Source organism: Macaca nemestrina, chromosome 3 (genome assembly GCF_043159975.1).
Source record: "Macaca nemestrina isolate mMacNem1 chromosome 3, mMacNem.hap1, whole genome shotgun sequence".
NCBI classification, from domain to species: Eukaryota; Metazoa; Chordata; class Mammalia; order Primates; family Cercopithecidae; genus Macaca; species Macaca nemestrina.
Window position 1 is genome coordinate 61,712,651 of NC_092127.1, and position 23,808 is coordinate 61,736,458.

At 38.2% G+C, this 23,808-nt stretch overlaps 1 protein-coding gene across 6 annotated transcripts in view; it reads left to right on the forward strand.

Annotated features, from left to right (window-relative positions):
- LOC105486098 (major facilitator superfamily domain containing 8) overlaps positions 1-23,808 on the forward strand; it is a 56,057-nt gene that overhangs the window by 28,438 nt on the left and 3,811 nt on the right. For 3 of the 6 annotated variants that reach the window (XM_011748784.3, XM_011748782.2, XM_071093054.1), the window contains exons 6-11: positions 1,787-1,931; positions 2,966-3,021; positions 8,965-9,073; positions 11,016-11,150; positions 21,189-21,292; positions 21,381-21,628. In XM_011748784.3, the coding sequence (XP_011747086.2) occupies positions 1,787-1,931; positions 2,966-3,021; positions 8,965-9,073; positions 11,016-11,150; positions 21,189-21,292; positions 21,381-21,628 (797 nt within the window). Of the gene's footprint in view, positions 1-1,786; positions 1,932-2,937; positions 3,022-8,964; positions 9,074-11,015; positions 11,151-21,188; positions 21,293-21,380; positions 21,629-23,808 lie in introns of those variants that run through there. The other 3 variants (XM_011748783.2, XM_024794202.2, XM_011748785.2) reach the window with 3 other exon arrangements.

Sequence of the window (23,808 nt, forward strand, 5' to 3'; positions counted from 1 at the left end):
ATTGTCCAAGGTCACCCTTTTGCTGAGTGTTAAAAAAATTAGTGAGGCCAGGCGCAGTGGTCCACACCTGTAATCTTCAGCACTTTGGGAGGCTGTGACAGGCAGATCACCTGAGGTCAGAAGTTCGAGACCAGCCTGGCCAACATGGTGAAACCCCATCTCTACTAAAAATACAAAAATTAGCCAGGTGTGGTGGCAGGCACCTGTAATCCCAGCTACTTGGGAGGCTGAGGCAGGGGAATTGCTTGAACCCGGAGGCAGAGGTTGCAGTGAGCCAAGATCACATCATTGCACTCTAGCCTGGGCGATAAGCTCGAGACTCTGTCTCAAAAAAATATTAATGAGATTTAATATTTCCTCAAGGCAAATTAATTTTCTGCTGAGTAAAGAATTGGTCATTTTCATGCCTAGAATAATATTGAAAAATCATATAATTTGTCCATATTTTGAATATTGAAGTTATGAATATTATCAGTTTGAATCCAACTCAGCTTACCTCATCATTAACACCCCATCTCCCACCCCCAGTTTCCATTACGTTCCTCTATTTAGCCAAAAGGAAAAGGCTCAACAGAAGGAAATCTAATTCACTGTTCACCAAAATCTATTTCAATTTAGTACCCTGAAACAAATACAAACACAAATGTAGAATAATTGAACTTGAATACTATATTGTAAAGTACATCAGGACATGGTTTGAGTCTTTATTTTCCAGTCTACCCTCAGTATCTAGCATACCTGGTATAGACTTATGTTCTTAGTAAATACTTTTTACCACCTTAAAAGCATTTTAAAGATTATGTCATTAAAAATTTTGCATTATAGATGACTAAATATAAGCCTGAAGAACTTCGATGACTTTTCCAATAATAAACCCTCAACAAGCATTAACATTTATTGTGTGCTTACTGTATGCTAGTCACAGTTCTAAGTACGGTAGGTACAGTATCTTAAGTCCTCACCCTGGAGTTATATGTGAATTACTATAGAGCCACATATAGAATCTGAATCAGAAGAGCAAACCAGTACTCTTCCAATTGAGTTTTTGCCACAGATCCAAATTAGATTTTGCCACTTCATATTTCTTTAGAGTGATTTATCCAGCAGTCCAAAAACACTTCTAATGTTTAAAGTCACTAAAAAATCTTCAAATACTGAGGTAGATTATGTATGCTTTTGGATGAAATGGTTTTTTTTTTTTTTTCATTTTACCTGTATATGACATTATGGTCAAATGATATTGAATATATATATACACACCGATATGTATATGTACCATATACACAATAATATTTAAGATATCTGATCTAAAATATGTTTTCATTCTTATAATGAAGCTGATTAAACCTTTATAATTATTGGAAGAATTGGTATAATTTAAATTGCCTATGGAGATGTTTTGTAAAAAACTGAGAAGTTATGTAAGATACAACTCCTTGTGAATGCATGTACATCAGTGTTTCACAACCTTTTTTTCATTATTGTCTCCCTAAGGAGCCTTTTTCAATATTTTTTCCTACTCTCTTTACCCCATAAAATTTTAGTGCCACAGATGTATCATATATCTTTTATGTACCATATGTATATCTGTACATACCTGCTTTATACCTAAAAAGAGGAAATTTTTTGACCCCCCATCAAGAACCAATTGCATCTGTTGAGAATGCATGATATAGAAGGATGATTCCATAACATTGTTCCCAATTCTGTTGTAAATGTCTTTTGCATTTTTTTATCCTATGCTTCTCATATAATAATTCATCTGTGAAAATTTTATCTTAATAAGTTTTTCAGACTTGTTTTGCATTCATTGGAGAAAAAGGTGTGACATGGGATGTGATTAAACTGCGGATAAACATGTATACAACACCAGTTTTACTTAGTGCCTTCCTGGGAATTTTAAATATTATTCTGATCCTTGCTATACTAAGGTAATTAGAAATGATAAAACTATTTTTGTAGATTGTGAAATTTAATGAGCTTTGTAATTGTTGGAAGATAATTATCCTTATGAAGTGTATTTGGTTTTTTATGTCTATAGTTTGTTTATATTTTTTGGTCAGGTAGTACTAAAGCATATAATACCGGCAACCAAAAGACAACCTAATAAATGAGAACAGAAAAGGAAGGTCTTTGAAGATTCAAGGTTTGGTTTTTTTTGTTTTGTTTTGTTTTGTTTTTGAGACAAGGTTTTACTCTGTCGCTCAGACTAGAGGGCAGTGGCACTATCTCGGCTCAATGCAACCTCCATCTCCCAGATTCAAGGATTCTCATGCCTCAGCTTCCCGAGTAACTGGGGCTACAGTCGCGCACCACCACATCCAGCTAATTTTTGTACTTTTAGTGGAGACGGGGTTTCACCATGTTGGCCAGGCTGATCTCGAACTCCTGACCTCAAAGCGATCTGCCCACCTCAGCCTCCCAAAGTGCTGGGATTACAGGCATGAGCCATGTGAGGCTGTGCCCGGCCTGAAGGTTTGATCTTGATTTACTAACTACATGTTTCTAAGTAGGAGAAAGGCAAGGAAAATAACATTTTAAATAGATTAATGGATTTGTATCAGTCAAATATAAAAGTTACTAGTAATGTATATCTCTTTCATATATTTGAAAAATTTTTTAAAATTATGTTTTGTTTGTTTTTAGAGTGCTTTATTCAATAGTCTAAAAACATTTATTACTAATGTTTATAATCACTGTAAAACTTCAGATACTAAAGTAGATCATGTATGCTTTAGGATGAGTTGGATTTTTTTCATTTTACCTGTCTGTGAGAATTTCATAAGAATTGTAACTTCTGTCTTAAGTTTATTGGTTATATCTCATTAGTAACAGTTTTATTACTGAAAAACCAATAAAAGAAACTGTATTAGAATGTGAAAAAAAATACAATGCCAATAATAAATTTAAACAACTTCTCTATTAAACATTTTATAGGTACAATGTTTGTGTTTTTCTTTTTAAGAGAACATCGTGTGGATGACTCAGGAAGACAGTGTAAAAATATTAATTTTGAAGAAGGTACTTTAAACCCATTTGGCTGAATTAATGTAACATTATCAAAGTGTTTCTGATGATTCTGTTTGTTTGGTATTTACTTCGATTTTGCTTCTAAGGACAACACAATGGGTGATTGGGGAAGATCTTAAAAGCTGGAAGTGACCTAAATTGCTATTTTTTAAGGAGGCATATCCATATTAGTTATTTGGTGGTCATGATTGACAAGGTTACAGACATTGTAAAAAAATCACTTTGTCTTATTTTCAGAGAGCCAGTATCCTAAAGCCTTTGAGATATTTGCAATGACTTCCATATGTTTACTACCACATAAATATGTCTTTCTTTTTTTTTTTTTTTTTTTTTTGAGATGGAGTCTCGCTCTTGTCGCCTAGGCTGGAGTACAGTGGCGCCATCTCGGCTCACTGCAAGCTCCACCTCCCGGGTTCACGCCATTCTCCTGGCTCAGCCTCCGGGTTAGCTGGGACTACAGGCGCCCGCCACCGTGCCTGGCTAATTTTTTGTATTTTTCAGTAGAGACGGGGTTTCACTATGTTAGCCAGGATGGTCTCGATCTCCTGACCTCGTGATCCACCAGCCTTGGCCTCCCAGAGTGCTGGGATTACAGGTGTGAGCCACCGCGCCCGGCCATGTCTTTCTATTTAAAGCAGTTCTTTATTCTTTTAAGCATGAGAACAGGTATGGTTTTGCCTTTTTATTTTTGTTGTTTTGGTATACTTTACAAATACATATTTTCATCCTTTAGATCTTCTCTGATTCATGTAAGTCAGAGAACCCGGTAAGTAGCTATATTTTACCAAAAAAACTGTTATTTAGTACTAATTATATCCTCCTTGGGGAAAGAATGCAAGGACTGATCCTGGCCCTCAATAGTTCATAAAGTTGTGGAAAAGACATAGTATTATTTTACCAGGTACTTTCATAGCTCTATTATTTAATTTTCACAAAAGAAATAGTGGAAGATAAAGTTAAATGTAGTAGGGTGGAGAGCAGAGTAGTGAGGAGCTATAGTAAGTTTTTGAACTAGGACAGTTTTGACATTGATCCCATGCAGAGGCTAATCCAGATTGGTTATATCTCACTGGTAATATCTCATTGGTAACAGTTTTATTACTGAAAAGCCAGTAAAAGAAACCATATCAGAATGTGAAAAAAATATGATGCCAGTAACAAATTTGAACAATTTCTCTATTAAGCTTTTCAAAGGTACAATATTTGTGTTTTTCTTTTTAAGAGAACATTGTGTGGATGACTCAGGAAGACAGTATAAAAGTATTAATTTTGACTAGGCCTGAAGTAGGGTGATGACTGAGAATGGAGAAGGGATAAGCAGGAGTTGTTGAAGGAGGAATCAAGATAGAGATTTGGATAGAGAATATTAAGGATTAGAGAGAGCCAACATTTCTGCCAGGTTTTGATTCTAGATCACCTGGAAGAATGAGAGAGAACAAGAATTGAGGAAGGGAGGTTGGATGAAAAGAGAAGATGATTTCAGTTTGGATCAAGCTGAATATGCTGTTACTCTAGAACAACTAAAAAATCCCAGAGGCATTTGTAATTTTGACAGTAAAAGTAAAAGCTAGAGATAAAAATTTGTGAGTCACCCAGTGAAAAAAACACTATGGCAGCAAAGAGGGAGTGAGAGAAAGGATGGGGTGATGATTCCAGTGTGGGAAAAGATTGTTGAATCTGAGGAATGAATATGTGAGAATATGTTTGAAAACTTTCAAAATAAAAAATAAGAATGAGAGGTGAAGTGCCAACAGTGGGTATAAACTCCTTTATTCAAAGGTAAAAAATAGGATGCTAACTTCAAGGAGCTATCAGGTAAAGGGAAGGAGGAAGTTAAGAGGTGAGGTAGAGGTATGACAAAGGGAAGATATGTAAAAATCAGTATTTAAGAAGTTGGAAGGGGATAATGATACACATCAATCCTTCATTTACTTTCATGTGCTTAGAAATCACCTGGGAACCTTGTTAAGATGCAAATTCTGATTCGTTAGGCTTAGGGTGATACTAAATAGGGTTGCCAATAAAACATAGGATGTTGCTTCTCAGAATAGGGGAGTTAATAGAGAAATGTAAAAATATATAATTTATAAAATAAAAAATAAAACACAGAATGCCCAATTAAATTTGAATAATGTTTTAGTATAAATATGTCCCACGTGGTTAAATTTGGATTTCAATAAACAACAAATAATGTTTTTTGTTTGTTTGTTTGTTTTTTCTTTAGTAGAGACAGGATCTTGTCATGTTGTCCAGGCTGGTCTTAAATTCCTGGACTCAGCCTCCCAAAGTGCTAGGATTACAGATGTGAGCCACTGCACCTGGCAACAGATAACTTTTAGTGTTAATACAATCCAGCTGGGTGTAGTGGCTCATGCCTGTAATCCCAGCACTTTGTGAGGCCAAACCAGGTGGATCACCTGAGGTCAGGAGTTCAAGACCAGCCTAGCCAACATGGTGAAACCTTGTCTCTACTAAAAATACAAATATTGGCTGGGTGTGGTGGCAGGTGCCTGTAATCCCAGCTACTCAGGAGACTGAGGCAGGAGAGTCGCTTGAACCTGGGAGGCAGAAGTTGCAGTGAGCCGATATCATTCATACCATGTACTCCAGCCTGGGTAACAGAGTGAGACTCTGTCTCAAAAAAAAAAAAAAAAAGTATAAATACAATCCAAATACTTCATGGAACATTCTTATACTTAACTTTCAAATATGGCACAGAACATATTTATACTAATACTTATTGTTTATCTGAAATTTAAATTTGACTGGATCTCCTGTATCTTTATTTACTATATTGGCAACCCTAGTGAGATGCTGAGCATCTGCATTTATAACAAACTACCATGTGATGTGATGCTGCTGGTCTAGAAATCATAGATTGTGCTGCAAAGATTGAAAGCTATGCTGTCCAATATAGTAGCCATTAGCCACGTGTGGCTATGTAAATATAAGTTAAAGTAAATTTAATAAATTATTTTCTGTCATACTAGCCACATTTCAAGTGCTCAGTAATGGGTATATGTGGCTAGTGGCCACTGTATTAGCACAGATAAAGAACATTTCTATCATGTCACAGTTCTATTGGACAGCACTGTTCTAAAGTACAAATGGGAATGAGTTTAGAGGAGATGTAGTGTTTTCTTGTATGAGATTTCTAGTTACTTCAGAATAATTTTTATAAAATAAAATTTTTAAATTTCAATAAATGTTTGCATAAAATATATCTGGTAAAAACTTCCATAATTGTTTTAATTTAAAGATACTCAAATTTAAAGAGGTTATTATGAGACAGGATTATAATTTCTAATTGCATAGAATTTGAGTCCATATACTAATGCAGTCTTTTAAGAAAATTTATAATTAGGATATCTAGTCAGTCCCCATAGTCTAGGGTGCAACATTTCTGAGATTCCGCACTGAAACCAGCACTGAGTAGAGGCTACAGGAAACTAAGCACATATTATGAAGCATACTCCAGTCTGACTTGGGGCAATATTGATACTGACTTGAAGGAGTAAAGACTGACTTCTAGGTGGTAATTAAGAATCAGAGAGGTCTATCCAAAATAATACAAGAGCCACAACCATCGGGGCCTACCCCTGGCAAAGGATCTGGACAAAGGTGACCAGTTCTGTTTGTGTGATTATAAAGGAAGGTCATAAGGCTATGTTGAGTGTCCAAGGTGCTTAATTCCCTTTAAGTATAGCAGTCTATTTCCAAATCTACTTATTGTTGGAGGAGGAACTCCTCAAGAATCCTGAGATGGAAAGGCAGGCATTATTATGAAAAAAATCATAGAAACTTACTACATCTTAGGAAAGCCCTCCCCCCTCCACCAACAACTGACACTGCACACAATTTAAGATAGCATAAATAAACATATTGTAATATTTTATGTATTAATTCCTGGCTTAGGCTGGGCGCGGTGGCTCACGCCTGTAATCCCAGCACTTTGGGAGGCCAAGGCAGGCGGATCAAGAGGTCAAGAGATTGAGACCATCCTGGCCAACATGGTGAAACCCCGTCTCTACTAAAATTACAAAAATTAACTGGGCATGGTGGCATGCACCTGTAGTCCCAGCTACTCGGGAGACTGAGGCAGGAGAATCGCTTGAACCCAGGAGATGGAGGTTGCATTGAGTAGAAATCACATCTCTGCACTTCAGCCTGGCAACAGAGCAAGACTCCGTCCCCCTGCCACCCCAAGAAGATATCTGGCTTATTTTGGTATTTATTGATGTATTTATTCTGAATAAGTGGAAAAATTACAAAACAGCATGAATATGTATGAGTAGATTAATATGTCTGCATGATTCTCAGTTACATCAAGAATAGCTTAATGTGTATTAAACTTAAGACGTTCTTCAAGATGAGAAGTCAGTACACTTACTTTGTCCTCCTTGTTTATAAACCACCATCAAATCCTGATTATTTCTTTACAGAAACATAAACGATAGGAGTTTGTTTTTTTTTTTTTTTTTTTTTTTTTGAGACAGAGTCTCGCTGTGTCGCCCAGGCTGGAGTGCAGTGGCCGGATCTCAGCTCACTGCAAGCTCTGCCTCCCGGGTTTTTACGCCATTCTCCTGCCTCAGCCTCCCGAGTAGCCAGGACTACAGGCGCCCGCCACCTCGCCCGGCTAGTTTTTTGTATTTTTTAGTAGAGACGGGGTTTCACCGTGTTAGCCAGGATGGTCTCGAACTCCTGACCTCGTGATCCGCCCGTCTCGGCCTCCCAAAGTGCTGGGATTACAGGCTTGAGCCACCGCGCCCGGCCACGATAGGAGTTTTTAAAATGGTAATGAAAACATAAGGATCTTTATGAATACTAATTTCTATTTATTTATTTATTTATTGAGACAGAGTCTCTGTCACCCAGGCTGGAGTGCAGTGGCTCAATCTTGTCTCACTGCAACCTTAGCCTCCTGGTTCAAGCAATTCTCGTGCCTCAGCCTCTCAAGTGGCTGAGATTACAGGCGTGCGGCACCATGCCCAGCTAATTTTTTTTTGGTATTTTTAATAGAGATGGGGTTTTGCCATGTTGGCCAGGCTGGTCTCAAACTTCTGACCTCAAGTGATCCACCTGCACTGGCCTCCCATAGTGCTGGGATTACAGGCATGAGCCACCGTTCCTGGCCATGAATACTAATTTCATGTAGCACTGAAATTCAAAATATATATGCATTGAAGTAAATCATAGAACTGGGAACTGATTTAATAAACCACTGGAGTTCTTCATGAAATTCTTGTAAGTCTAAGATTTAAGTAAGGTGGAAAAAAATCTGCAATTGAAATTTAAAGCAAATATATTTAATATGAGATCAGTATGTTATAGAGTTCTATAAATTACATTTTTGGATTGAGATATACCAAGTACAAAATACATCTGAGTATTTCTTAAGATAACAGAATTGAAGTATATCTCTGGGGAAGAAAATTCACCTTGCTTTTAAATGCCATTTAAAAATTATTTCTGTCATATAAATTATCTTATTGTTGGCCATGCACAGTGGCTCACACGTGTAATCCCAACACTTTGGGAGGTCAAGGCAGGCGAACTGGTTGAGCTCAGGAGTTCAAGCCCAGACTGGGTAGCATGGTGAGACCTCATCTCTACAAAAAATATAAAAATTAGCTGGATGTGGTGGTACATGCCTATAGTCCCAGCTTCTTGGGTGGCTGAGGTAGGAGGATCACCTGAGCCTGGGGAGGTCAAAGCTGCAGTGAGCTGTGGTCATGCCATGTCACTCTGGGTGACAGAGTGAGACCCCATCTCAAAAAATAAAAATAAATTATCTTATTATTAAACTACTTTGAATCCTAAAAAAAATTTTAAAATATTTATAAATTTTGCTACAATATAATTTCTACATTATTTTAATGTCATAAGAAAAATTAGATGTATAGGTAATGTAATTTTTCTCCTATTTACCTACAGCAAGTACAGATGAAATTGAGGTTCCCCAAGGAAATATTGACCAAGTTGCTGTTGTGGCCATCAATGTTCTGTTTTTTGTGGCTCTATTTATCTTCGCCGTTTTTGAAACGTAAGTTTTATTCTATCTTTATCTAAATCAGATTATGTTTTAACCTTTATTTCTTAATGCAGTGTTAATTAGGCATATCGAGGTTATTAAAAATCTTATGTAAGGCAAATTTTTCTTACCATGATGTAAAAAATGTATATACATTTTGTTGCTTTTAACTTGAAAGTAGTTAATTCTTTGTCCATAATCTTACTATCTTACTTTCTTATAAAAGAATCAGTTTCACAACTCTTTCCCTCTTTCATCTGAGTTTTATGATAAATACAGTTATAAAACTTTAGTGCCATGATTTAATTATCCTTAAGCTCTATAATTTCCTACATATATATATATATATATATGATATAGAGTTCTATAAGTTACATTTTTGGATTGAGAGATACCAAGTACAAAATACATCTGAGTATTTCTTAAGATAACAGAATTGAAGTATATCTCTGGGGAAGAAAATTCACCTTGCTTTTAAATGCCATTTAAAAATTATTTCCGTCATATAAATTATCTTATTGTTGGCCGTGCACAGTGGCTCACACGTGTAATCCCAACACTTTGGGAGGTCAAGGCAGGCGAACTGGTTGAGCTCAGGAGTTCGAGCCCAGACTGGGTAGCATGGTGAAACCTCATCTCTACAAAAAATATAAAAATTAGCTGGATATGGTGGTACATGCCTATAGTCCCAGCTTCTTGGGAGGCTGAGGTAGGAGGATCACCTAAGCCTGAGGAGGTCAAGGCTGCAGTGAGCTGTGGGTCAGCCCCCCAAGTAGCTGGGACTACAGGCATGCGCCACCATGCTCAGCTAATTCGTTTGTATTTTTTGTAGAGACAGGATTTCTCCATGTTGCCCAGGCTGATCTTGAACTCCTGGGCTCAAGTGATCTGCTCACCTTGGCCTCCCAAAGTGCTTGGATTACAGATGTGAACCACTGTGCCTGGCACTATCATGTTAGCTATTTTTAAGGTATGCAATTCAGTAGCATTAAGTGCATTCACAATGTCGTGCAACCATGACCGCTAACTATTTCCAGAACGTTTTCATCATCCTAAACAGAAGCTCCATACGCATTAAAGAATAACATACCAATTAAACAATATTAATTAAATTTCAGACTGGGTGCGGTGGCTCATGCCTGTAATCACAGCACTTTGGGAGGCTGAGGCAGGTGGATCACTTGAGATCAGGAGTTCAAGACCAGCCTGGCCAATATGGTGAAACCCTGTCTGTACTAAAAATACCAAAATTAGCTGGGTATGGTGGTGGGCACCTGTAGTCCCAGCTACTCAGGAGGCTGAGGCAGGAGAATTACTTGAACCCAGGAGATGGAAGTTGCAGTGAGCCGAGATCATGCCACTGCATTCCAGCCCAGGTGACAGAGTGAGACTCTGGCGTCTCAAAAATAATAATAAACAATAAATATAAATTGCATTTTGTAGTCAGTTACTAGAGATCGCATGTAGGGAGAGAAGCTTGGCAAGGAAGGATATAGTCATGTAAAGGAAGAGACATTGAGAGGTAAAGAGAAAAATATATACATTCAAAAATCCAGTATATTCTGATAACTTAATATAACATTATTGCATTGAAAGAGACCAATTTAATTAAAAATATAACCGTGATTATTTAGTAATGTTAGAATGATAGGCATTATGATTGGTGTGGTTTGTTTCCTTTTCCTTTGTTTCAGACTTTCTGTAATATGGCTATATTAGTTATATAATTAAAATAAACATTAGAAAGTAAACTATGAGTAGGCAGACTTAGTAACTTAGGTATGTAACAACAACATGCTTAAAATGTGTTCAAACTTTTGCTTAAGTCTGTTGTCATTGTTAAAAGGCATGCAAATTCTTGAATGTGTAGCTGTCTTTTTTAAAACTTATACTTCACTTTAAGTATAACAGTTACTGTGATTTAAATAAGAATACTTTTTTTGGTTTTTCTTAGCATCATTGCTCCATTAACAATGGATATGTATGCCTGGACTCAAGAACAAGCTGTGTTGTATAATGGCATAATACTTGCTGCTCTTGGGGTTGAAGCAGTTGTTATTTTCGTAGGAGTTAAGTTACTTTCCAAAAAGTAAGTTAAGTGTTTTTGGTTTTATGTCTGTTTTTTAAAAATAAAACAAAAAACAGAGCTAACAATGCAAATGGATGTACCGGGAAAATAATCTAAAGCTTTTTTTGGACACAGATTTACAATTTATTAAGAGATCATAATATTTTTATACCCTACAGCATTTCTTTGGTAAAACAAAATTTCTCACAAAGTGAGACTTATTTATCTTTTGTCTATTATGTTTTCCTGAAAGTATATTTCATAAACCATTGTTCTGTATTGTAATATATATTGTGCAACAAAAAAGATTCAGTGGTTAAGTTTGGAAAATTTTGGTTAAGATTACCAAACTTATTCTAGAACGTCTATCCACAGTATATATATTCTAAATCATCCATCATGGCAAATAAAATTTGTGACATTTCCCAGACCACACAACACTTTTTTTTTTGAGACAAGTCTCGTTCTGTTGCCAAGGCTGGAATGCAGTGGTGCAGTCATGGCTTAGTGCAGCCTTGACCTGCTGGGCTCAGGTGATCCTCTCATCTCACCCTCCTGAATAGCTGGGACTACAGGCATGACCACCATACCTGGCTAATTTCTTTTATTTTTATTTTTTGTAGAGACAATATCTCACTATGTTGCCCAGGATAGTCTCATTCCTGGGCTCAAGCATTCCTCCTGCCTCAGTCTCCCAAAGTGTTGGGATTACAGGCATGAGCCACTGTGTCCAGCATAAGTGTTTTTTAATTGACACATGATAGATGTACATATGTTTGGGGTATGTGTGATACTTTGATACATTCATATAATGTATAAAGATCAAATCAAAATAATTAGGATACCATCACTTTAAATATTTACCTTTTCATTATGCTAGGAACATTTGAATTACTCTTTTCTAGCTTTTGACATGTACGCTAAATTATTGCTAACTATAGTCACCCTACTGAGCTGTTGAAAACTAGGTCTTCTTCTAAATTTGTACCCATTAACCAACTATTGTTTATTGCCTCCTTCCCACTATTATTCCTGGCTTCTGGTAACTACCAATCTAGTCTCTTTTCTTTCTTTCTTTTCTTTTTTTTTCTTTTTGTAAAAGATGGTGTCTCACTCTGTTGCCCAGGATGGAGTGGAGTGGTGTGATCATAGCTCATGGCAGCCTCAAACTCCTGGGCTGAAGCAATCCTCCTGTCTCAGCCTCCTGAGTAACTAGGACGATAGGCATGTGCCATAATGCCTAGCTAATTTTTTTTTTTTTTAACTTTTTGTAGAGATAAGATCTTGCTGTGTTGCCTGGGCTCACCAATCTACTCTCTATCTTCATGAGATTCATTAAAACTTTTTTTTTTTTTTATGACGGAGTCTCGCTCTGTTGCCCAGGCTGGAGTGCAGTGGCGTGATCTCAGCTTACTGCAACCTCTACCTCCTGGGTTCCAGCAATTCTCCCGCCTCAGCCTCCCAAGTAGCTGGGACTACAGGCACATGCCATCACACCTGACAATTTTTTTATTTTTATTTTTAGTAGAGATGGGGTTTCACCACATTAGGATGGTCTCGATCTCCTGACCTCATGATCTGCCCGCCTCCGCCTTCCGAAGTGCTGGGATTACAGGCGTGAACCACCGCGCCCAACCTGAGAATCACTTTTTTAGCTCCCACATAAGTGAGAAAATGTGATAATTTGTCTTTCTGTGCTTGGCTTATTTCACTTAACATAATGACCATTAATTCCATCTATGTTACCCAAAATGATGGGATTTCATGGTTTTAATGGCTCAACAATATTCCCTTGTGTATATATACCACATTTATCCATTCATCCATTGATGGGCACTTAGGTTGGTTTCATATTTTGGCGACTGTGAACAGTGCTGAAATGAACATGGGAGTGAGTGCAGATGTGTCTTTGATATATTGATTTCCTTTCTTTTAGATATATACCTACTAATGGGATTGCTGGTTCATATGATAGTTCCATTTTAATTTTTTTTGAGGAACATCTGTACTGTTTTCCATAGTGGTTTTACTAATTTACATTCCCACCAACAGTATACAAGGGTTCCTGTTTCTCCACATCCTTGCCAGCATCCATCATTCCCTCTTTTTGATTAAAGCCATTTTAATTGGGTTGAGAAAATACCTAATTGTGGTTTTGATTTGCATATTTGCATTTCCCTGATGATTAGTGATGTCAAACATTTTTTGTACACCTAGTGGCCTTTTGTATGTCTTATTTTGAGAATGTCTATTCACTGTTTAAAAGAATCATTTTGAGGGCCTGGTGCTCATGCCTGTAATCCCAGCATTTTGGAAGGCCAAGGCAGCTGGATCATTTGGGGTCAGGAGTTTGAGACCAGTCTGGCCAACATGGTGCAACCCCATTTTTACTAAAAATACAAAAATTTTTCTACTAAAAATACAGGGCATGGTGGCACGTTTCTACTAAAATAAAAAAAAAAATTCTACTAAAAATAGAGGGTGTGGTGGCATGTGCCTGTAGTCCCAGCTACTCAGGAGGCTGAGGCAAGAGAATCGCTTCAGCCCGGGAGGTGGAGGTTGCAACAGTGAGCCGAGATCACACCACTGCCCTCCAGCCTGGGCAACAGAGTGAGACTTCATCTCAAAATAGATAAATAAATACAAATAAATAAAAGAATAATTTTGGCCAGGTATAGTGGCTCACGTCTGCAACCGAGCAATTTAGGAGGCTAAGACAGGAGGATCATTTCAGCCCAGGAGTTAGTTTGAGACCAGCCTGGGCAACATAGCGAGATCTTATCTCACTATGATATAATGAGATCCCTATTTCTTCACAGACACACACACACACACACAATTAGCTGGGTGTGATGGAGCACTCCTGTAGTCCCAACTACTTGGGAGGTTGAGGCGAGAGGATTGCTTGAGCCCAGGAGTTTGAGGCTGTAGTGAACTGTGATTGTACCACTATACTCCAGTCTGGGTGACAGAGCAAGACCCATCTCTTAAAAAAAGAATCATTTTGGGCCGGGCGCGGTGGCTCAAGCCTGTAATCCCAGCACTTTGGGAGGCCGAGACGGGCGGATCACGAGGTCAGGAGATTGAGACCATCCTGGCTAACACGGTGAAACCCCGTCTCTACTAAAAATACAAAAAACTAGCCGGGCGAGGTGGCGGGCGCCTGTAGCCCCAGCTACTCGGGAGGCTGAGGCAGGAGAATGGCGTGAACCCGGGAGGCGGAGCTTGCAGTGAGCTGAGATCGGGCCACTGCACTCCAGCCTGGGCGACAGGGCAAGACTCCGTCTCAAAAAAAAAAAAAAAAAAAAAAAAGAATCATTTTGTAAAAGTGTAACTGTAAGGAACATATTTTCAGGGAAATGCTTGTGTAAAATTAAGTTCAGTCATATAGTCTAAGGTGGAACATTAGCTGATGAATTTAGACAGTTCTATTTAAATATTCCTGAAATACAGATCCTCTTTAACTTGCAGTGGGGCTACATCCTGATAAACTGATCATCGCAAGTTGAAAATAGCACAAAGTTGAAAATACAGGCTGCGTGCAGTGGCTCACGCCTGCAATCCCAGCACTTTGGGAGGCCAAGGCGGGAAGGTCACTTGAGGTCAGAAGTTCGAGACCAGCCCAGCCAATGTGGTGAAACCCCATCTCAACTAAAATTACAAAAATTAGCCGTGTATGGTGGCAGGTGCCTGTAATCACAGCTACTCCGCAGGTGGAGGCACAAGAATCGCTTGAATCCGGGAGGCAGAGGTTGCAGTGAGCCATTGCATTCCAGCCTGGATGACAAGAGTGAAACTCCATCTCAAAAAAAGCAAAAAACAAAACAAAACAAAACATTTAATACACCTAACCTATGGAGCATTGTAGCTTAGCTTAGCTTAGCCTACCTTAAACACGCTCCAACACTCACATTAGTTTTCAGTTAGGTTAAATCATCTAACACAAAGCGTATTTTATAATAAAGTGTTGGATATCTCATGTAATTTGCCAAATACAGTTTACTGTAGATTACGGTATTAGATGTTTACCTTTGTGATCATGTGACTGACTGGGAGCTGTGGCTCTCTGCTGCTGTCCAGCATAATGAAACAGTATCATACCACAGATGGCTGGTCTGGAAAAATACCCAAATTCAAAATTTGAAGTGTGGTTTCTACTGAATGAGTATCACTTTCCCACTGTTGTAAAGCTGAACAATTATAAGTCGAATACTCATAAGTCAGAGACTGTATGTACTTTAATAAGTTTCTAAAATTAATCAACAAATGTTAAGTCAGTGTATCAGGTTCAGTGCTGTGGGGATTCTATGAGAATTCTTGTCCTTATGGAGCCAAGTAGAGGGATCAAGATATAAGATAGACATAGTTATATTCAAAGTTAATAGGAAGTACATTACATCTTGCTACAGAAGTAGAGCAGTGCGGCTGATATACATTCTTACAGAATGTCCAATACTATACCATCAAAGCATGTGTATTCCAGTAGGGGGAAAGCCAATAAACACAAATGTGAAGTCAGTTAGTGATAAGTATTACAAAGAAGAAGAGAAGAGAAGAGAATAAGGAGTCAAGGGCAGGGCTGGAAAGTGGGGAGATGTTGTATTTGATAGACTGCTCAAGGAAGGTATATATGACGGTTACATTTAAGCTGAGACCTTAGTGAAGTCAGCAAAGAGCCATGCAGTGGCCTGGAACTCTCTTCCCCCAGAAGGCTGAGCTTTGTATGTTTAAGGAACAAGCAGAAAGCTGGTTTGACAAGAGCACAGTGAGGGAAAAGGCAAATGATAAATCAGGTTAGAAAGACGTGAAGCCTGTTGGTATTCTGAGGGTGATGGAAGTCATCGGGTTTTTGTTAGTTGTTTGGTTGTTTGGTTTTTAATGCATGTATTTTGGAAGACTTTGGTTTTGTTTTTATGTTTTACTGTTATGCAGAATTTCCAACATACACCAAAGTCTAGAGAGCATCTCCAATATTCATTACCCAGTTTCAACAATTATAAGCACTTAGACAATCCTGTTCCATCTCTACCTCTAGCTATTCCACACTCTCTTTCCCCTGTACCTGGATTATTTTGAAGCTGATCCTAGGCATCAATTCATATCTTCCACAAATATTTCAGTATGTGTCTCCAAAGTTAATAATATTATCTCATCCAAAAAAATGATTTGTTAATATCATCACATATTCACGCAACATTCAGATTTTCTCCACTGTCTCAAGTGCTTTTTGGCTTTGTTTTATTGTATTTGTTTCTCAGTATGTTCACTAGATTTAGGCTCTTAAGTTTACTAAGTCTCTTTTAATCAATAAGTTTCTTCTCCATCTCTGTCTTTTTTTCTCTTTTCTTCTTACAAATTGAATAAACCAGGATTTTTGTACTATAGTTTCCCACATTTTGGATCTTACTGTTTGCATCATTGGTGTTTTGAAGACATTTTCCTTTCTGCTATATTTCTTTTTCTTTTTTTAAAATTATACCTTTTTTTTTTTGAGATGGAGTTTTACTCTTGTTGCCCAGGCTGGAGTGCAATGGTGCGATCTTGGCTCACCACAACCTCCACCTCCACCAGGTTCAAGCCATTCCCCTGCCTCAGCTTCCTGAGTCCGAGTAGCTGGGATTACAGGCATGTGCCACCACACCCAGCTAATTTTTGTGTTTTTAGTAGAAACAGGGTTTCACCATGTTGGCTTGGATGGTCTCAACCTCCTGACCTCAGATGATCCGTCCTCCTCGGCCTCCCAAAGTACTGGATTACAGGCATGAGCCACCACACTCAGCCTTTATTATACTTTGAGTTCTGAAATACATGTGCAGAATGTGCAGGTTTGTTACATAGGTATAAATGTACCATGGTGGTTTGCTGCACCCATCAATCCATCATCTACATTAGGTATTTCTCCTAATGCTATCCCTCCTCTAGCCCCCACCCCCCAGCAGGCCCCCGTGTGTGATGTTCCCCTCCCTGTGTCCATGTGTTCTCATTGTTCAACTCCCACTTATGAGTGAGAAAATGTGGTGTTTGTTTTTCTGTTCCTGTGTTAGTTTGCTGAGAATGATGGTTTCCAGCTTCATCCATGTTCTGCAAAAGACATGAACTCGTCCTTTTTTATGGCTGCATAGTTTTCCATGGTATATGTGTGCTACATTTTCTTTATCCAGTCTGTCATTGATGGGCATTTGGGTTGCTTCCAAGTCTTTACTCTTGTGAATAGTGCTGCAATAAACATACATGTGCATGTGTCTTTATAGTAGAATGATTTATAATCCTTTGGGTATATACCCAGTAATGGGATAGCTGGGTCTAATGGTATTTCTGGTTCTAGATCCTTGAGGAATCACCACACTGTCTTCCACAATGGTTGAACTAATTTACACTCCCACCAACAGTATGAAAGTGTTCCTATTTCTCCACATCCTCTCCAGCATCTGTTTCCTGACTTTTTAATGATTGCCACTCTAACTGGTGTAAGATGGTATCTCATTGTGATTTTGGTATGCATTTCTCTAGAGACCAGTGATTATGAGCTTTTTTTCATACGTTTGTTGGCTGCATAAATGTCTTCTTTTGAGAAGTGTCTGTTCATATCCTTTGCCCACTTTTTGATGGGGTTGTTTTTTTCTTATAAATTTGTTTAAGTTCCTTGTAGATTCTAGATATTAGCTCTTTGTCAGATGGATAGATTGCAAAATTTTTCTCCCATTCTGTAGGTTGCTTGTTCACTCTGATGATAGTTTATTTTGCTGTGCAGAAGCTCTTTAGTTTAATTAATTAGATCCCATTTATCAATTTTGGTTTTTGTTGCCATTGCTTTTGGTGTTTTAGTCATGAAGTCTTTGCCCATGCCTATGTCCTGAATGGTATTGCCTAGGTTTTCTTCTAGAGTTTTTATGGTTTTAGGTCTTATGTTTAAGTCTTTGATCCATCTTGAGTTAACTTTTGCATAAGGTATAAAAAAGGGGCCCAGTTTCAGTTTTCTGCATATGGCTAGCCAGTTTTCCCAACACCATTTATTAAATAGGGAATCCTTTCCCTGTTGCTTGTTTTTTCAGGTTTGTCAAAGATCAGATGCTTGTAGACATGTGGTGTTATGTCTGAGGCCTCTGTTCTGTTCCATTGGTCCATATATCTGTTTTGATACAAGAACCATGCTGTTTTGGTTACTGTAGCCTTGTAGTGTAGTTTGAAGTCCGGTATTGTGATAACTCCAGCTTTGTTCTTTTTGCTTAGGATTCTCTTGGCTATATGGGCTCTGTTTTGGTTCCACATGAAATTTAAAGTAGTTTTTTTCTAATTCTGTGAAGAAAGTCAATGGTAGCTTGATGGGGATAGCATTGAATCTATACATTACTTTGGACAGTGTGGCCATTTTCACAATATTGATTCTTCCTATCCATGAGCATGGAATGTTTTTCCATTTGTTTGTGTCCTCTCTTATGTCCTTGAGCAGTGGTTTGTAGTTCTCCTTGAAGAGGTCCTTCACATCCCTTGTAAGTTGGATTCCTAGGTATTTTATTCTCTTTGTAGCAATTGTGAATGGCAATTCACTCTTGATTTGACTCTCTGTTTGTCTATTATTGGTGTATAGGAATGCTTGTGATTTTTGCACATTGATTTTGTATCCTGAGACTTTGCTGAAGTTGCTTGTCAGCTTAAGGAGATTTTGGGCACCACTTATCCCACAGAAATACAAACTACCATCAGAGAATACCAAAGTATTCTCTAATACTATAAACACCTCTAGGCGAATAAACTAGAAAATCTAGAAGACATGGATAAATTCCTGGACACATACACCCTCCCAAGACTAAACCAGGAAGAAGTCGAATCCCTGAAATCAACCAATAACAAGTTCTGATATTGAGGCAGTAATTAATAGCCTACCAACCAAAAAAAGCCCAGGACCAGATGAATTCACAGCCAAATTCTACCAGAGGAACAAAGAGGAGCTGGTACCATTCCTTCTGAAACTACGCCAAACAATAGAAAAAGAGGGCCTCCTCCCTAACTCATTTTATGAAGCCAGCATCATCCTGATACCAAAACCTGGCAGAGACCCAACAAAAAAAGAAAATTTAAGGCCAATATCCCTGATGAACATCGATGCGAAAATCCTCGATAAAATACTGGCAAACCGAGGCCAGGCACGGTGGCTCACGCCTGTAATCCCAGCACTTTGGGAGACCAAGATGGGTGGATCACAAGGTCAGGAGATCGAGACCATCCTTGCTAACACAGTGAAACCCCATCTCTACTAAAAATACAAAAAAATTAGCCAGGCGTGGTGGTGGGCACCTGTAGTCCTAGCTACTCGGGAGGCTGAGGCAGGAAAATGGCGTGAACCCAGGAGGCGGAGCTTGCAGGGAGCCAAGGTCACAGCACTGCCCGCCAGCCTGGGACTCTGTCTCAAAATAATAATAATAATAATAAAAAAATAAAAATAAATAAATAAAAATAAAAAAAATAAAATACTGGTAAACCAAATCCAGCAGCACATCAAAAAGCTTATCCACCATGATCAAATCTGCTTCATCCCTGGGATGCAAGGCTGGTTGAACACACACAAATCAGTAAATGTAATCCATCTCATAAACAGAACCAATGACAAAAACCACATGATTATCTCAATAGATGCAGAAAAGGCCTTTGATATAATTCAATACCCTTCATGCTAAAAAACACTCAATAAACTGATATTGATGGAACGTATCTCAAAATAATAAGAGCTATTTATGACAAACCCACAGCCAGTATCATACTGGATAAAGTAAAACTGGAAGCATTCCCTTTGAAAACCGGCACAAGACAAGGATGCCCTCTCTCATCTCTCCTATTCAACATAGTATTGGAAATTCTAACCAGGGCAATCAGGCAAGAGAAAGAAATAAAGGATATTCAATTAGGAAATGAAGTTAGATTGTCTCTGTTTGCAGATGACATGATTGCTGTATTTCTTAAAAACCAGTACTTGCATCTGGAAGCTTGATGAAATTTGGGTTCAATTTTTTGGCAAGAATACTTTATAGGTGGGGATATGTGCTTATATCAGAAGAAATATAATGTTTATCTCTTCTTGACATGTAAGTAGCCATTGATTATTCCATAGATCCATTAATTCATTAATGGATCATTGCAAAATTCTGGTATTTTAATTCTATCATTCCTTTATTTATTTGCTAGAATACTTACCATAAAGAGAATCTTTATCTCACCAACTATTTGGTTAACCTGAGCTACAGTTGTATAGGAAAAGCAGGATAAAGGCTTGATTATTTTATAAACTGGTTTTTAAAATAATGAGTTGTTTCCCTAACATCCTCTGAAACTGACCAAAGAGTACTGTATTTTAATATACTATGAATTCATAGATTATAACACTTTTTTTTTTTTTTTTTTAGAGACAGGGTCTTGCTCTGTCATCCAGTCTGGAGTGCAGTGGTGCCATCACAGCTCACTGTAGCCTTGACCTCCTGGGCTCAAGTAATCCTCCTGCCTCAACCTCCTGAGTAGCTAGAACTACAGGCACCAGATACCACTCCCGGCTAATTTTTTAAATTTTGCGTAGAGATGGGGTCTTGCTATGTTGCCCAGGCTGGTTTTGAACTTCTGGCATCAAGCAGTCCTCCCGCTTTGGCCTCCCAAAGTGCTGGGGTTATAGGCGTGAGCCACTATACCAGGCTACAGATGATAATACTTTTGTGTGTTTCAATCCATTGCCATTATTATTCTGTTTTAGTACTCACAGTGTCACATTTTTGGCCAGCTTCTTCAAATTGGCTGAGTCAAAAAGACTTATACGACCGAGTAGTAACTGATAACTTCTGTGCTTTTTGCTGTGAAAGATCTGAGCTCTTCTACTTTTTGTGTCCCAGACCTTAAGTCAGCCATTTTTCAGAGGAGTCCTGGTTATTTTTAGTGGAAAATTATATTTAGCATTCTTTTTAATGGATATATCATTGAAAGTACAAGATATTATTTTTAGTTTTTAAAATTATGAAAGTAATGAAGCTATGTTATAATGTTTCATTTTAAAATTACAGAGTTTCTGTTCTTTAACAGGATTGGCGAGCGTGCTATTCTACTGGGAGGACTCATCGTTGTATGGGTTGGCTTCTTTATCTTGTTACCTTGGGGAAATCAATTTCCCAAAATACAGTGGGAAGGTATAGCCATACATAATTCTATAATGTTAGCCTCTGTTATTTATCTAAAATCAACAAGTAATGCACTGCAATGATTTTGTTTTTACAGATTTGCACAATAATTCAATCCCTAATACCACATTTGGGGAAATTATTATTGGTCTTTGGAAGTCTCCAATGGAAGATGACAATGAAAGACCAACTGGTTGCTCAATTGAACAAGCCTGGTGCCTCTACACCCCGGTGATCCATCTGGCCCAGTTCCTTACATCAGTTGTGCTAATTGGAGTAGGCTATCCAGTCTGCAACCTTATGTCCTATACTCTATATTCAAAAGTTCTAGGACCAAAACCTCAGGTAAGCCAGGTAGCCTGACATTGCAATTATAGAAAATATACTTGTAAGCACTCACATTTTTTGCTGCCATTCTCTATTTTTACACAGACTGATTTGAGGGATTTTTATCATATTTAGCATTTAAAATTTTTAAAAATCCCACAACTTCTATAAAGTGTTTGCAAGATTTATATGTTGAAATTTACAAACAGTACCCTAAGCTATAACTCAAAGATGTTTTGAACTCAGAGATTAGGGAGCTCAAAATCATTTTCATAGGAAAAAAATAATCTGAGGTGTAATTTTTTTTTTTTTTGAGGTGTAAATTTCTAAAACTCATTCTTAAACTAGGCTAGAGTTAGGCAACCAAAATTGATAACCAGATTTGAACCTAGGCTTAATTTCATCTAGCCCCAGGCAATTACTAAGAGATTAAAAACACGATAGTCTTAAAAGTTTACAGCAGCTATGTATATTTTATAATTTTTAAATAAATTTTCCATGTTTTTATAGAAAATTAGCAACAATGGCCGGGCGCGGTGGCTCAAGCCTGTAATCCCAGCACTTTGGGAGGCCGAGACGGGTGGATCACGAGGTCAGGAGATCGAGACCATCCTGGCTAACACGGTGAAACCCCGTCTCTACTAAAAAATACAAAAAACTAGCCGGGCGAGGTGGCGGGCGCCTGTAGTCCCAGCTAATCGGGAGGCTGAGGCAGGAGAATGGCGTAAACCCGGGAGGTGGGGCTTGCGGTGAGCTGAGATCCGGCCACTGTACTCCAGCCTGGGCGACACAGCAAGACTCCGTCTCAAAAAAAAAAAAAAAAAAAAATTAGCAACAATGTAGAAGGAAAATGAAAAATTTCAGTGAGACAGTTGCTACCAACATTTTGGCAAAATTACATTTCTACTTCCAGTCTTTTATCTATGCTTATATGTGTATGTGCATTTACCACAAAAATAGGATTTTAAAAATAGTATCATGGATACTGTTTTGTAATCTGCTTTAAAAAAATAATAATGCATTGTGACTATGCTCCCATACCATTTAATTTTCTCTTAGAGAATTATTTTTAATGTAAACATTATATTCCATTTTATGTATGTACCATCGTGTATTTGCAATCATTTTCCTATTATTATACATTTAGATTATTTCCAGGTTTTGCTTCTGACTCTTTTTTAAATTTTTTTGAGACAGTCTTTCTCTGTCGCCCAGGCTGGAGTGCAGTGGTGCGATCTCGGCCCACTACAACCTCTGCTTCCTGGGCTCAAACAATTCTTGTGCCTCAGCCTCCCGAGTAACTGGGACCACAGGTGTGCACCGTGGGGCCTGGCTAATTTTTGTATTTTTGTACCGATGGGGTTTCACCATGTTGGCCAGGCTGGTCTCAAACTCCTGAGCTCAAGTGATCCTCCCGCCTTGACCTCCCAAAGTGCTGGGTTTACAGGTACGAGCCACCGTGCCTGCTCACTTGTAACTCTTTTTAATAATAGTCATTTAAATGGCCACAAAATAAAAATATTATCTTCCTCTTTAAAAATTAAATAGCGGCCGGGCACCATGGCTCACGCCTTAATCCTAGCACTTTGGGAGGCCAAGGTGGGCGGATCACGAGGTCAGGAGATCGAGACCATTCTGGCTAACATGATGAAACCCCGTCTCTACTAAAAATAGAAAAAGTTAGCCAGGCGTGGTGGCGCCTGCCTGTAGTCCCAGCTACTTGAGAGGCTGAGACAGGAGAATGGCATAAACCCGGGAGGTGGAGCTTGCAGTGAGCAGAGACCGCGCCACTGCACTCCAGCCTGGGCAACGGAGCGAGACTCCGTCTCAAAAAATAAATAAATAAATAAATAAATAAATAGCTTTACGTTTTCAGAGCAGAAATTAGTGTTTCTCTATTGAAATAAGGCAAAGAGGAGAAAAAATGAATACCCCTGTTTTCAAGTTATAAGGAGTAGATACAACATTTCAGTAATAATTTCTGGGTTTGTTTTTAACCTAATAGATTATATTTTTAATTTTTCAAAATTAAGAATAAAAGCTTGTTAATTACCAAAGCAATATATAATGGTTGTAACAAAATTCAAATAATTTAGAAATGTATTTAACAGAAAATGGAGGCTCCCCTTAGCTTCACCTCACCAAAGTCAACCACTGTTAACTTAATTTGTATGCTTGAAGACATTTTTCTATCCATA